The 13547-nt window shown below is 44.9% G+C and overlaps 1 protein-coding gene across 4 annotated transcripts in view; it reads right to left on the bottom strand.

The window, feature by feature from the left end:
* cadm1a (cell adhesion molecule 1a) overlaps positions 1-13547 on the bottom strand; it is a 330169-nt gene that overhangs the window by 98205 nt on the left and 218417 nt on the right. The window contains exon 2 of one of the 4 annotated variants that reach the window (XM_084029343.1): positions 1173-1190. The exons of the other annotated variants lie outside the window; for them this stretch is intronic. Coding sequence (XP_083885469.1) covers positions 1173-1190 — 18 coding nt within the window. The remainder of the gene's footprint in view (positions 1-1172; positions 1191-13547) is intronic. 4 annotated transcript variants of the gene reach the window in all.

Raw genomic sequence — 13547 nt, forward strand, 5'->3', positions numbered from 1 at the left:
AAGTGAATATTGACTTTGGGTCTCACACCAGACACTTACAGTGGTCTCCTGAGTGCAAGTCCTATTAATATGTCATTTCTAGAACTTCCACTTCAGAATGTTTGACACGCGTCTATTCCTCTCAGTCAGCCCAAGAGTGACTTCCACAAATGGGTTTAAACAAATGGACATCGTGGTCACTACAGTTACACTACTTTTAATTATACTCAATCCCAGCAGCATTTTCATTTTAAACGTATGCAGAAGTTTCCAGTTTAACTGACAGTAGCTTAACAGCCGAGGAGACGCTGCTGGAATTAATTAGTGGGAGAAAACAACATTTATCTCACAATTACAGATTTGAAACCGGCCATCGTCTATTTGCTGCTGTGTGTTTGTGCATGATGGACTAAACGGAGCTGAGAAGACCATAAGGATGCGTTCAAGCTCCCACTGTTTTTAGACCGTTTAGCAATTTCGACGGGACCACGTCAGCATTTCTAGAAGTGAGCAACACAATGAACAGACTGCTGGTTGTTAACAGGAGAAACACTTCCTGTACGACTTTGCTTCTCCTCCGAAAGCTTGTAGTGTTCGAAATGAACAAGTTTGTTACAAACATAGTAGCTAATTGAAATGACGGAGCGATGAAAATCAACACCAGAGCAGTGAAAGACACGCGTACTGCAATTAGACAACATAAACATTTAAAACTAGTAATTTAGACCATACAAAGTCAAAAGTGATTAGGAGAGAAGCAGGTCCAGCTTCTCATTACAATCTGACTCCTTCCTGCTTCACCTGCCAGAACGCTGGGTTGCCGTCCACTAAAAACATAATAAACAGTGTTTAAACCAGAAACTCCATTCCAGCAGTGTCATTCAACGTTTTGCCATTTTGACAAAAATGCTGTTTTGTTGTGGAATCAAACTCTTCGGATCATTGACTTCCAACAGTAGTGGTTTAACTGCAGTGCACACTGGGATGCTACAGCCAGTGCTGTTTACAACATGGGCAAGAACCAGTCAGCAGCAATAGGAGCAACGTGAGACGTAGAATAAATTATCTGTGGAGAATGAGAGAGAGCCTGATAGAAATCTAAAGAGAGAATGATACTAGATGCAGAGAGGAAATGTGTTCTGGAAAGCTGGAAGAAGGTGAGGAGAAGGACAGGAGGCGTAGAAGATGCTTACCTGGTTCTTGTGCAGCTCCTGGGTTGTAGAGGGAGGGCGGGTGTGGAAGGGATAGAAGGGAGGAAGGGGGGAAAACAGAAAGGAAAGTTAGCATTCAAAGCCCCATAGGAATCAAATCGTCCCATTTGCCAGTGCAAAGAGGCGCATGCATGTAAAGTACAGGAGGAAGGGAGGCAAGAATGCAAAGTCATTCATGCGGTTTTCCCTCTGCAAGAACAAAATCATAAAAGACAACAGGTGAGCTGAGAAACAGACAGTTTAGAGGAATGTTTTAACTCCAAAGGCACGTTCATTTATAAATGGACTTTGATATACATGTTTCTTTTTCAAGGTTACACAGAAACATTGTTGGTATTGATCATTTTTCATCTGTTTTAGGCTCCGTGCCACACGTCTACCGAATCACAAACATCCTCGGTATGACGATACAGCCAGACTCACACACACATAGCACACACCACAACAACAACGCTGCCACCTTCCATATATCGGTGGAATGAAGGAGGAAAAGTCAGCTCAAGTTAATAAGTGCGTGGGAGATGATACCCAGGCAACGGCAGCGACCACACAAACAGCAGAAAGCCTCCGAGCCAAGAGACAGGCGAGGACACGAGCCCCCCAAATACGACCACAGCATGCTTTCATATAAACAAAGTAGATACAACATGTCGAAGTGAGCTTTTGAGGTGCTTGTTCTTCAGGTGGATTTCTGAAGACCGGCTAAAACAGGCTCTGCATGTGCATCAAATCCAGTATCGCAGCGAGGGAGCAGCGGTGACCCTCGGTACACAATCTGGCATGCGTTTGAGGCCCCCGCTGTTGAAGAACATCTTTTTTTCCAGCCAAGAGAGCATCAGGATTCCAGCTACGCGGCAGCTTTTGATTAGAAAACCTATTTCCTCTTCAACTTTTGCCAAAATTCAATCACGGTGATGTTCTAATTACCATTATCCAGAGCAAGACGGAGAGGCAGAGATTGAGTGGGTGTGTGTAAGTGGGGGGGAAGGGAAGGCAGACTCTGCATGTAAGCCGGGAGAAAATCGGAGGGAAATGCGGTGTGAAACAAAGAGTAGAATCCTAGCTTTAACATCGTCGTGGTGTCAAAAACATCGAGGATCGAGCAAGATTTTTAAAATTAGCAAAAAAACTAACAAAAAAACCCCACAATGTTGCCATCTCTTTTCCAATGAGAGTAGCATCATTAGCACCAACAAGCAGAAATCAAACAAGAAATGTGCAGAGTTGGCAAAACTGCAGTGCATCCCATCCCAAATTTATCATTATGAACGTAAACATGTCATAGACGCAGGTATTGTTAGATTTTTTTTCCCCCTTATGTGTAGTAATATTGCTGTAGGAGAATGCAAAGAGAATTTCCACAAAATCAAAAATACATCATCCAGTCGAGCTCAGCTTGCTCCAACCACTCCAGACATAGAAGTCATCTTCATTTACGAGCTCCCGCATGAACGACCGTGGCCAATTCTAACACATGCAATTTGAATACATTCTGAGCAAATCTCTCTCTCTGTCTCCCCCCGAAATATTAAGGTTGATGGAGTTTGGCAGCCTTCGATTTCACCTGAAAAGCTTTTTACCAAGGCTATAAAAAGTGGAGTGCTCACCTGAAGACTAAAGAGTGAGTGGTAAAGTCTCCCGGCGGCGGTTGTCTCCCGCTTTAGCATTCAGCCTCAGACACCCGAGGAAGCAGCAGTAACAAAAGTGCTTCGGAGAGCCACACAGAGTCATCCCGGGCCACCTTCGAGTTCAGGTTCACGCGGTGTGATGTGGGGAGACGGGGGGGGGAGGGTTTGCTTTGGGGAGATTACACAGCAATAGACGGGTGCCGTGGAGCCGCCCCCTCATGTTAAGTAAATGGCGAGCGGGTGAAGAATAACTGCATGGTCGCTTTTGCTCCTTATGGGTCTTGTGGGAGCCGTCGATATTCCTCCTAGCGCGACCTACAACCTCCAGAGGTGAGGTTAAACGACGAGCACTGCACAGATGCATTAAACATGAGCCGTTTTTTGGACGTCAGACCACTCCAGAGATGATAGGGACATTAACCAAGGTTTCACCGGGGCCTGAGCCGCATTTAATGAAGGCCTCTACTACCTCCCAACGTCTCTCCTACATTTGACTCGCAGCCAGGAGAACAGTCTGAGATAACCCGGCTCCCGTCGCCCGAATGTCTGCCTCTTTCTCCTCCTACACGGTCATTCTCCATCTCCACTTGTTACAGTCAGCCAAATCAAACTAGCAGAGACAGATTTGCACTTTGTTCAATAGAATGATAGGAATACAATATTTATACGCATCACAAGCCCAAAATCACGTGACGTAATGTATAGCAACCAGTAACATATGATGTAAACTTGGCAACAATGCTGAAAAGAAGAACCAGCTGGATCCAGAAACTCCCCTCCTTGGATTCCCTGTTAAACATAATACTAATGCATATCACAGTAAATTGTTTAACATCTTGACATGCTGTGCCGGGAAAAAAATATATTACTTCAATTCAATTTGCTGTTAGGCTCCCACCATCTCCGCTTGGCATGAGAATAATGGAGCATATCCTGCCCGACCTCCCGACTTGTCAAACGCACTCCCAGAACAGCTAACTTCTAACAAAATGTGGAAAACCCCTTTCTTGAATATTTGTGAGTGCGTTTGCCGTTAAATATAGGGCTTTAAATCAAGTCTATGAGGCCTGATTTGGCCGGAGGAACACAGTTAGACGAGGCAAAGATGGAAAGCTATAAGATGCAGCAGGCAAAGCTCCGGGTTAACCAGAGAAAAAGGCGAAAGAGTGAATGACTACTCATCCGTCTACAGTCCAACACATTTAAGCCTTAATAAACAGAAACACAGTAAAGGCCAACACTGCTGATATAAAAGCTAATAGTTGGTTACTGCTGAAACTGTATTCCCCATTGATTTCAGTCTAAAGGGACCCAGAAGTGCAAAACAAAAAACGCTGATTCCATTCCTGGAGACTAAACATATTGATATGCTGCAGTTGAACAAGGCCTTTACCTCCTATAAATATCAACATGTTTAATTTGAAAAAAAAAACACACACATTTTGCATTCATATAATAATATCCATCCATCCATCCATCCATCGTCTACCGCTTATCCTGTATTCTGGGTCGCAGGGGGGCTGGAGCCGACCCCAGCTGACACTGGGCGAAGGCAGGGTTCACCCTGGACAGGTAACCAGTCTATCACAGGGCCGATATGTAGAGACAGACAACCATTCACACCTACGGGCAATTTAGAGTAATCATTTAACCTATCCCCATCCTGTATTTGGATTGGAAGCCGGAGAACCCGGAGAGAACCCATGCTAACACTGGGAGAGCATGCAGACTCCACACAGAAGGAACCCGAACACGACCCGGGAATCAAACCCGGGACCCTCTTGCTGTGAGGCGACAGTGCCTTTTGGAGCCAACATATATATATATATATATATATATACTGTATATATATAAAAAACTCCCAGGTGTTATGAGAGATGGGTTTACAAAAAACCCAGACAGAGCAGCTTTCATCTGTATTCATCAGGTGAGGGGGTGAGGGGGGGGCGGGCACTCTACAGAGAAACACAACAACAACAACAATGGCTTCCTTCGGCGTTCCACCGCAGCGCAGCACGCTTCCACGCGCGTCATCTTGAAAACCGCGGCTGCTGGTTAATGGCCCGGAACGGCCCATTGAATGTCTATCAAAGAAGGACGTCGCCGGGATGGATGCACATGCTGACAACCTCCCTCGCTCGCTGTGCGATCACACAAACACACGCTAACACTCTGTCGCCTTTGTACACTCCTACACACACACACACACACACACACACACACACACACACACACACACACACACACACACACACACACACACACCCCCTGCCTCCAGTCAGTTTAAGTATAGCAAGCAATAACGTGTTGATTAAATCTGTGATCAGCTGCCTAAGGGGCATGAAATTGGACATGATGAGTGTGGCACATTAAAAACTAATTATCAATAGCACCAATCCTATTGTCTTTTTCTTTTTAAACCAGTCACGGCGGTAAATCAAGTGTGGAGAATGGAACGCCGTGTGCTCTATCACAAAGAGCTCTGGGGTTACAACTGTACCTGGATTCCGGATTTTTTTTTTTTTTTTATAAAATATGAATCTATTATTCACTGCCTGTAGCACTTCCTCATTGTATTACAGACATTTTACAAAATATTCTGCCAGCAGGGAGTCATGCCTTTTCACCTGTAATGCTTCACAATTTTAAAGTGAACTAGAAATTAAAAAAAAAAAGAAAAAAACAACAACAACAAAAAAAAATCTTATTTGCGTTCTCCAATACTCTATCGTCCCTCTGGCGTGGGTGTGATTCAAAGTGTTACATGTTTTCTTTGGATGAATATGACTTTTTAAACTCGCCTACTCAATCCACTTCATCATTTGGCCTCCGACTAACTTTCTGGATTTGAGAGGTTCAATTCCACTTTGGAAACGAAGGACGAAGTTCGGAAATGTTGAGAGAACCAAAGTCTGTATGAGAGGAGGACGACGTCAATGAACTGACCCACCTCTATCTCCTTTTAGGTCTCTTTAGTACGTAGCCTCTTGTTAAGGATGCTCAAGACGGCACCCGATGCGGTTGCTAAGAAACGTGTAATGCAACTGCAAACACTACATTTCACTAACAACGTGCCGTGGGAATCCTTGCCAAAAGGATTCTGTCATTTGATGAAACCTATGAGGTATAAACCTCGCCTATTCTCCTTCTCTCCTTCCTTCCCCCCCATTTTTTTTTCTCTCTCCTTGGATGTTGCTCACCCATCCACGCTCCCTTTACCTCCGGCTGTCTCTGGGACCCGCCGATTAGAGCGCTGGGTGCCGTCCTGCTGATAAGGCTGAGAACCCTCCCTCCCCCTCCACCAATGGCTGTGTCCTTAGGGTGCAGGGGAAGAAAGAAAAAAAAAGGGAGTAATGTCCCTGAAAGCCTCAGTCCCCACCATTCACCGAGTCATGGGTGGTGGCGTCGTGCATCTCATGACTGAGCAGACACAAGCCAGCGATTTCTACGGCGGAGAGGAATGGGAAAACGTAAAACGGCTCATCATATGCATCCATTTATGAGTGAAACTCTACATTGTGGAGTGTGTGTTTACAGCACCATCTGGTCGACGCTGTACACACTTAGCATGGAGAATGTAGGACAAATGCCGCTGCTCAAATGTGGATTAGCTTCATTTCACGAGAGCCTCATTGTCTCAATTTCTATCCAGCTGCCATAAAAGAGGGGAAAACACAAACGTAGCACAGGTTCTTCACACTGAGGGTAATTTGATATCATTTAACACATTTGAAGAACTGTAGCTTTCCATTGTTAACTCTCGCTTCACTGTGGCGGATTTCAAGGATAACGCTGCAGCTTTTCTGTATTTTTGTTATTTCCAACAAACAAAATAGACTGGAAAAATCTTCGGCTCGGGCCGAGTGCCAAAGACTGCAGGGATGTTGGGACCAGTGTTTGGTATTTTAATGGGATGTGTTGAGGACATTTAAATATTGAACATTTTCATTAAACAACCATCACTAGACAGTCACTAAATTGCTCTGAATAAGAGAAAGATTTGTCCAAAAAAGTAAGAAATAGAAATATCTAATGACCACCCAAATATTACCATATACTCAATGATAGAATTGATAAGGAGATGGACACTGAATCCCTGTGGTGTTCTAGAAGAGGAAAAAAATAATGTAAAAAAAAAGAAGAAGACTTGACCAGGCTTACCACTGGGGTCAGGGAAGGTCCACAGCCATTAATTTTAAATGAGCGAAATGGATTTGTGGTAATAGAAACCCAATGGCTCCAGACACGATTGGGACTTGGTGGCGCGAAGACACCAAAACGACGGTGTGATAACGCGAGCGCTCGACTGTATGAAGCGGAAGGAGTCGAGAAAAAACAGATTCTGTTTTTTTCTTTTTTTCTGCCCTCCACGCACATCTGAAAGCCTTAAGAAGTAAATGCATTAGAAATCTATTTGGAGGCGTTCGAGTGTAACGGAGCTGAAGATGTCAGGTAAACGCTCTCTTTTTTCTTTTTCTTTTTGTTGGGTCAAAATTGCCCGTCTAATTTCATTTTTTTTTTGCTTTGGCTCACCTTTCATCGCCGTGGCAACGTTTCGCATCTGCAAAACAAGAGACCTCGTCCAGGTGGGAAAAAAAAGGAATTGCAGTTTTGGCAGTTATTAACGTAAAACTGTAAAGTTCAGGGCGTTTTTGGAAAATGGAGAAGATCTGGGATTGGTGTGGATCGGGAGAAAAGCCAATCTCTGGTGTTAAACTGCTCACGTCTCTGTGCTTCGACAAGGTGTGAGAAAGTAGTCCCCCCCCTCCGAAAAACATAATGCTGTTGTTGGAGTGTTGAGTTTAGACATGCTACTATGACACTTTCCACTAAAAGAAAAATGTAAAAAAGTTTTGCTCTCCATTATTCCGTGAACTTACGATGCAACACTAACGGCTGTTTTCCACTTCACATTTAACGCGTTCACACCTTGCAAACTGTGAACGTCGGGAAAAAAAAATATGTTTCACAGCGACAAATATTTCCCATATGCCACCGTAAGGCAGCCTTTAATCTGATAACATTTTGAGGCATTGTTTTGATATCCGACCAACACTTTGTGGTTTAACGTTAGCGTTCGGGGGGAAAGTGACGAACAGATGTTTCAAAATGAATATGACTAACTTTTTTCATATAAAATGGTATGAAGAGAAGACGCTGGTTTGATCCTGAAATGGTTTGTTGGTACATTTTTAGTTTCATGTTCTTTTTTGAATCCTTTCCAATAAAACCGGTGATTGAATTCCGACTGTAAACGTCCTAACACGGCTATTGCGTATCCATGGCAACACTGAGTGACATGAGCAGCACAAGTCCCAGGTGAAACGGAAGTGAGAGCGTTTTTAGCTTCTGGTTTCTGACGTTCGATGACTCGTCCTGCACTTTGGGTGTCAGGATAGTAAACGTAGCAGCAGGGGGAGAATGTGGAGGTGGAATACGTCCAATCGAAAACCTCGCTGACCTTTATCTGGCCGTGACGCCGCGGCGAGGGGAGCAGGAAGCATGGAGGCCTTTCGTCAGCATTAACTCCCACCCAAAATAATCAGCAAATTCTCCCTAACATCTCGTCTTCCTCCTGATCTAACAACATGTGAGAGTTGTGTGTGTGTGTTTTTGTGTGTGTCTATGTATCTGTTGCAAAGGCTCTGACGTGCATCCCTCTCGTAACCGCACGCGCTCAACTATTCTGTTTCCCTGTGAAACACATCACACAGCACTCTCATTCATCCGTCCATTATCTATTCCTGCCTTTCTTTTCACCTCCCGTTCAACATCACAAGGGGATGGAGGCAGTCCCAGCATGCATTGCATGAAAGACGGGACGGTCGTGGGCCTATTTTGTTGTTGTTATCCACAACGACGCCGAGTGACCAAGATCTGCACTGAGGCAGAAATTGCATGCTGACCCTTTAAAGTCGTTGGTAATGATTGTGTAATATATGTTTGTGTGTGTGTGTGTGTGTGTGTGTGTGTGCTGTTATTGCAGCAGTTTTCAAGATTAAAAAGCCCCAGTCCGAGCTCAGAGGCTATTACACCAGGCCACTCATTCCCTCCCACCTTGCTTTTGACTTAATTGAATCAGCCGCCCCCCCCCCCCCCCCCCCCCCCATATCAGATATTCCTTAACGGAATACTGAAACCTATCCACCCTTTTCCTAATACCATTAGGGGGATACGGGAGAGCAAGATGGATGCTTTAATCCTGCCGGTTCAGAGCACACAAAAGGAGAGCGTGCCCTGCAGTGAGACATTAGCCACAACATTCGCCGCTAAGCCACAATATTCCTCCTCCGAAGCAGCAGAAGAAGAAGAAGATGACGGCGTGCCCTCTCGCTGCCTGACTGAAAGCCACAATAACCAGAGCTCATGTCCCCGTACACGCAACAGCAACAGCAACGGCAACTCATTGCTCTGCTTGTTATAATAATGATGCAAAGACACACTGCAGCATGTTTGGGTCCCACGACTGTACTACAGTATTCTAACCACACGGGTCCGCCTGTGGGTGAAGCTGGCTCTCTGCAGGACTGCATGTCCGATCTGACATGACGGTGATGCAGATGAACGAGGGCCGGGGCGGACCTCCTGTCGCTGATGTATTGTTATTTCCCCTATCTATTTTTCCTGCTGTGTCAAACTTGAGCCCGAGAATGAGGTGAGGTCCATTATTCCTGGCCAGCTCAGGCACAAACTAATCCTCTTATTTGGGAGGTCAGCGCCGATCATTATACAGAGGGGTGCCATTACAGCGTACACTCCAGTGAGCAGATTTCCCTCTTACATAAATATATGACTCAGGGGACTGCTCTTACTCTCTCTAATTTATCCCTCCTGCTTCCACTTCTTAGCTCTCGTCTCCCTTTTTCTTCCCTTACCTCGTTTAAATCCCCCCTCGCTTATCGGCGGCCCCCCTTTTCCGCTTTATACCTTTTCACTTCCCGCTCATCCCTCTTTTTCCCACCCTCATTTTTTTTCCTTTCAGGATGTCCAGAGTGGCGTATGATTGAATCTGCAGGGAACGCATGAGCAGGAACAATTAGCTCAGTCATTCAGCATGTGGATGTAGACGTACAGTAGAATAAACATGATAATAACAATAATAATAGAAAAGCAGGACGATGAGCTGAACTGTATGAGCGCCGGGAAACAAAGTACACAGGATTTTGTTCCCACCGGCCTCTGGACAAAGACGAGATGCTCTCGCTATGCTCGCCAAAAAAACAAACTCATGACGGCGTCCACGTTAATGATCTCATGTGAGGATTCTATTGTCGGAAACTAAGTCACATCTAAGAGGATGACGTAAAAGTAGAATTAAATGGAAGTTGTTGAGGCGTTTCACTTTGTTCAGATAATCAAATTCATTTGGTTACGTCCCAAGAATGAATGAATTATTTTGCAACCTATCAACTATTTTGAGATATTTCTCTGAACAATGCTTAATAAACGACCTGCTGGCAAAGCTAAATGAAACATAAGTGGATGAACAAAGCTTTTAGGAATCTGGCAATCCACCCAACAGTTAACTTAAAAGTAAAAACAAGACACAAAGTCACCAACGTCATGGAGATTCATCCACTGTTTCATAGAAAGTGAGGAAGAAAGCCGATGGATGGACTCGCCACTGCTTAAAAAAAAGGCTCGGCAGATAAGGAGCCTTGCTGATGCATCCATTAGCAATAAGTAATTTATTGTTATTGTTTAGACGCTTTATGTGCACATTCAAAATGTCTTTGTGAGCGGAGGCGGTGTCTGCATCCCTCAAGTCGCTGCCACAGATGGGACGGCAGCCTGGTGTGAAACAATACATTAATAACAGCGCCTTGGACCTGCTCAGGCTGTTATATAAGTGCAACAAAGCATGACTCCGCTGCATTTATGAATATGTATTGGGCAAAACAAAAAGCAACACTGTTCTTCTAGGGTAAGGAGGACAAGGGTTTTCTTCTGTCCAATATATAAAGTATATTAACTGTAATATATATATATATATATATATATATATGTATGTGTGGAGGAGCTGACACTTGCAAAGAAGGACCATAAATACTTTATAAATACCAATTACCTCAAGAAGTAGGCATGAAGAGAAGAGCAGCTATTTCAGCCAATTATGAGGCTCCTCTCTCAAAGGGTGGAGGGAGATGACTCCTTCCTTTTAAGCTTCCTCACTGAAAGGAGAAACCTCCTAAATAATGTTTCCCTCCACCTTCATGTCAGGGATGAAAGGCCCCAAATGTCCCTTGAGTGAAACCCCCCAGAGGACTTAACATGCATCAATAACATTTCCATCCTTGAAGATGTTGGGGGGGGGGGGGGGGGGTGCGGCTACACGTTATCTTCCTCGCCGACTTTTGAGGCTCCGCACTTTTATTTACCGCCCATCTCAAAGGTCCTCCCTCCGTGCAGGCCGGAGATGGAGATAGATGCAGAACAGAAGAAAACAGAAGGAGGGGGAATAAAGGCACATTGTGGTCGGTGTGTCGCCTGCTTAAAAATAGGACAGCTGCCTCTTGAAGGAGCCATCAGTCTTCATAGGGGCAGCCTGTCTTCGTTTCCACCCTCGGCAAAGCACACGGGGCTTAACACACTTACGTCGGAGGATTTGCCGAACTTCAAGGTGGCAGCAATTCCCTGGGCTGCAGGGGAGGGGGGCAGCGTGAAACCACCCCGAACAAAAGCCGACTCCTCCGTCTGCCGGAGCAAACTTTTAGCCCCAGCAAGCTTTCGGCAGCAGTGTTCGTCCTACGTCTAAGTTTTGATGCATTTATTCTGAAAAAAAAGTGAGGAAGCGACACTTTTTATCCGTTTGTAAGATGAGCCATCATAAATGTTTTAAATTACAGTACGAGTCTGGACGAAGAACTGCTGAACAAGTAAGACTCTGGTGCGTTCCCAGTAGAACAAAGTGATGGTACAGTCAAAACCAGCACACATTTAGGGAACCGCTGGGAAACAGTCTAAATAAATGATGATTTTTTTTTTTTTGCATCTGCTTCTCAACAGTAGGACACATTCACGCAAGACGCAACACACTCGTACACAACAACCGCTAACACACACACACACTCAGTGTTAACAGTAATAGTCACCTTGTCTCCGTTGCAATTTCGCTAATAAACATTTCTGCTGGAGCCAGCTGTCAATATCTCACTTTGTTTTTCCACTCGGCGAGGACATCTCTCCCATATACAGATATGGTTCACCATTGATCCATGAAATATTCACCCAGAGTCCCGACCCGCGTTCCAACTCTACCAGAGACATTGTGTCTCGAAGGATGAGGCGAGTTGGAGCGTCTCCAAAGTTAAATCTTTATTGGCCAGCTTTTGCTTCCCCCCCCCCCCCCCCACCATGTTCAAATTAAACTTGTGGCATTCGGCTACGCAGCAGCGATTATGGAGAAAAGGTTAGCAGATATTGCATTGAAGTGACAGTGACTCATCTGCAGCCGGACGGCGTTTTTTGCACCAGCTAATTAAAGATATTGACCGCGGGGACGAGACGTGTTGCCAAAGAAGGCGGGCAGGGGGGGTTTTAAGCGCCACTCACATGTGGCAACGGTATAATTTCCATCAGGCCGCCCACGCAAACGGGCACCTGGCGCCCGCTTCCACCGAGAAGTGGAAACTTGGGATACTGAACCCAGAAATGCTTTCAAATTGAAGGGATGGCGGTCACTGTGATATCTCTTCAAACCAGACTGATAGAATGACCTAAAAAAGGAGGAGAGTTAAATAGCCGGGTCTTCAGAAGTCAATGGCTCTTTGAAGCGGAGGATATCAGTACGCCTACTATGAGGAAGGGCTAATTAGATCATTGACATTTTGCCTTGTGGCACCTGCTGGCATTAAGTGCACAAAGTATATAGCTAAAAAGCATTACTTAAAAAAAAGCCCCCAAAAAACACTTTCCAGTTCCACTTTCAGCTACACTTAGGGCCTCTTTGGTTGAAGCACCAGAGCAGATTAGGGGGAAAAAACTAAAATTTTTACATTCTGGCAACGTGACTGACTTTCCTAACATTTTCACAACCACACGACAAAAGAGAATAATACTAATCATAATAATAAGACGGTCCTAACCAACCCCCTTGAACACCATATTGGAAGGCAAATTACTGTTGAGAAGACTGAACTGCCAGATGTGCCTCTCACACTGCAGAAGCACAAAGAAGAGGAAGGAAAAAACGCCAGCATATGCTCCACGCCGAGGAGAACTTAACTGGTACAGACCTCTGGTAAGTGGATTGAGAGAACTCCCCAGACACACACACACACGGCCTACTTGGTACAATATGGCGAGCGTATGTTTGGACCGCGATGATGAGCCGACACGATGGTCTGTGATAAATTAGTTGGGCATCGATGGTGCAATAGATTCGAGCAGATCAAGGGAGCGGACAGGGAGTACGAGCAGATAGGACACGCTCCATGTTTCAACCATCCTTCCCAACGATGTTACAAGGATCGGATTTGTCTTGGGCAATAATATTTTAAAGCGTAGGTCGTTTTTTGGGCTTGTTTTTACAGACTGAGATCACAAGAAGCTGTTCTGGGGTGAGAAATTCAAGACCTGCAACCAGACGCTTGAGTGCACATTTCTGTGGAAAAGGACAAAACAGGGTACAAAGGCAACTGTAACGTTTTTCAGCTGGGATCCTAAACACACTCTCCTTTACTGGCGGATCCATCTATGACTTTTCTACCCTCAGACATGGAATTAATGC

This window comes from Eutrigla gurnardus (assembly GCF_963514095.1).
Source record: "Eutrigla gurnardus genome assembly, chromosome: 15".
Lineage (NCBI taxonomy): Eukaryota > Metazoa > Chordata > Actinopteri > Perciformes > Triglidae > Eutrigla > Eutrigla gurnardus.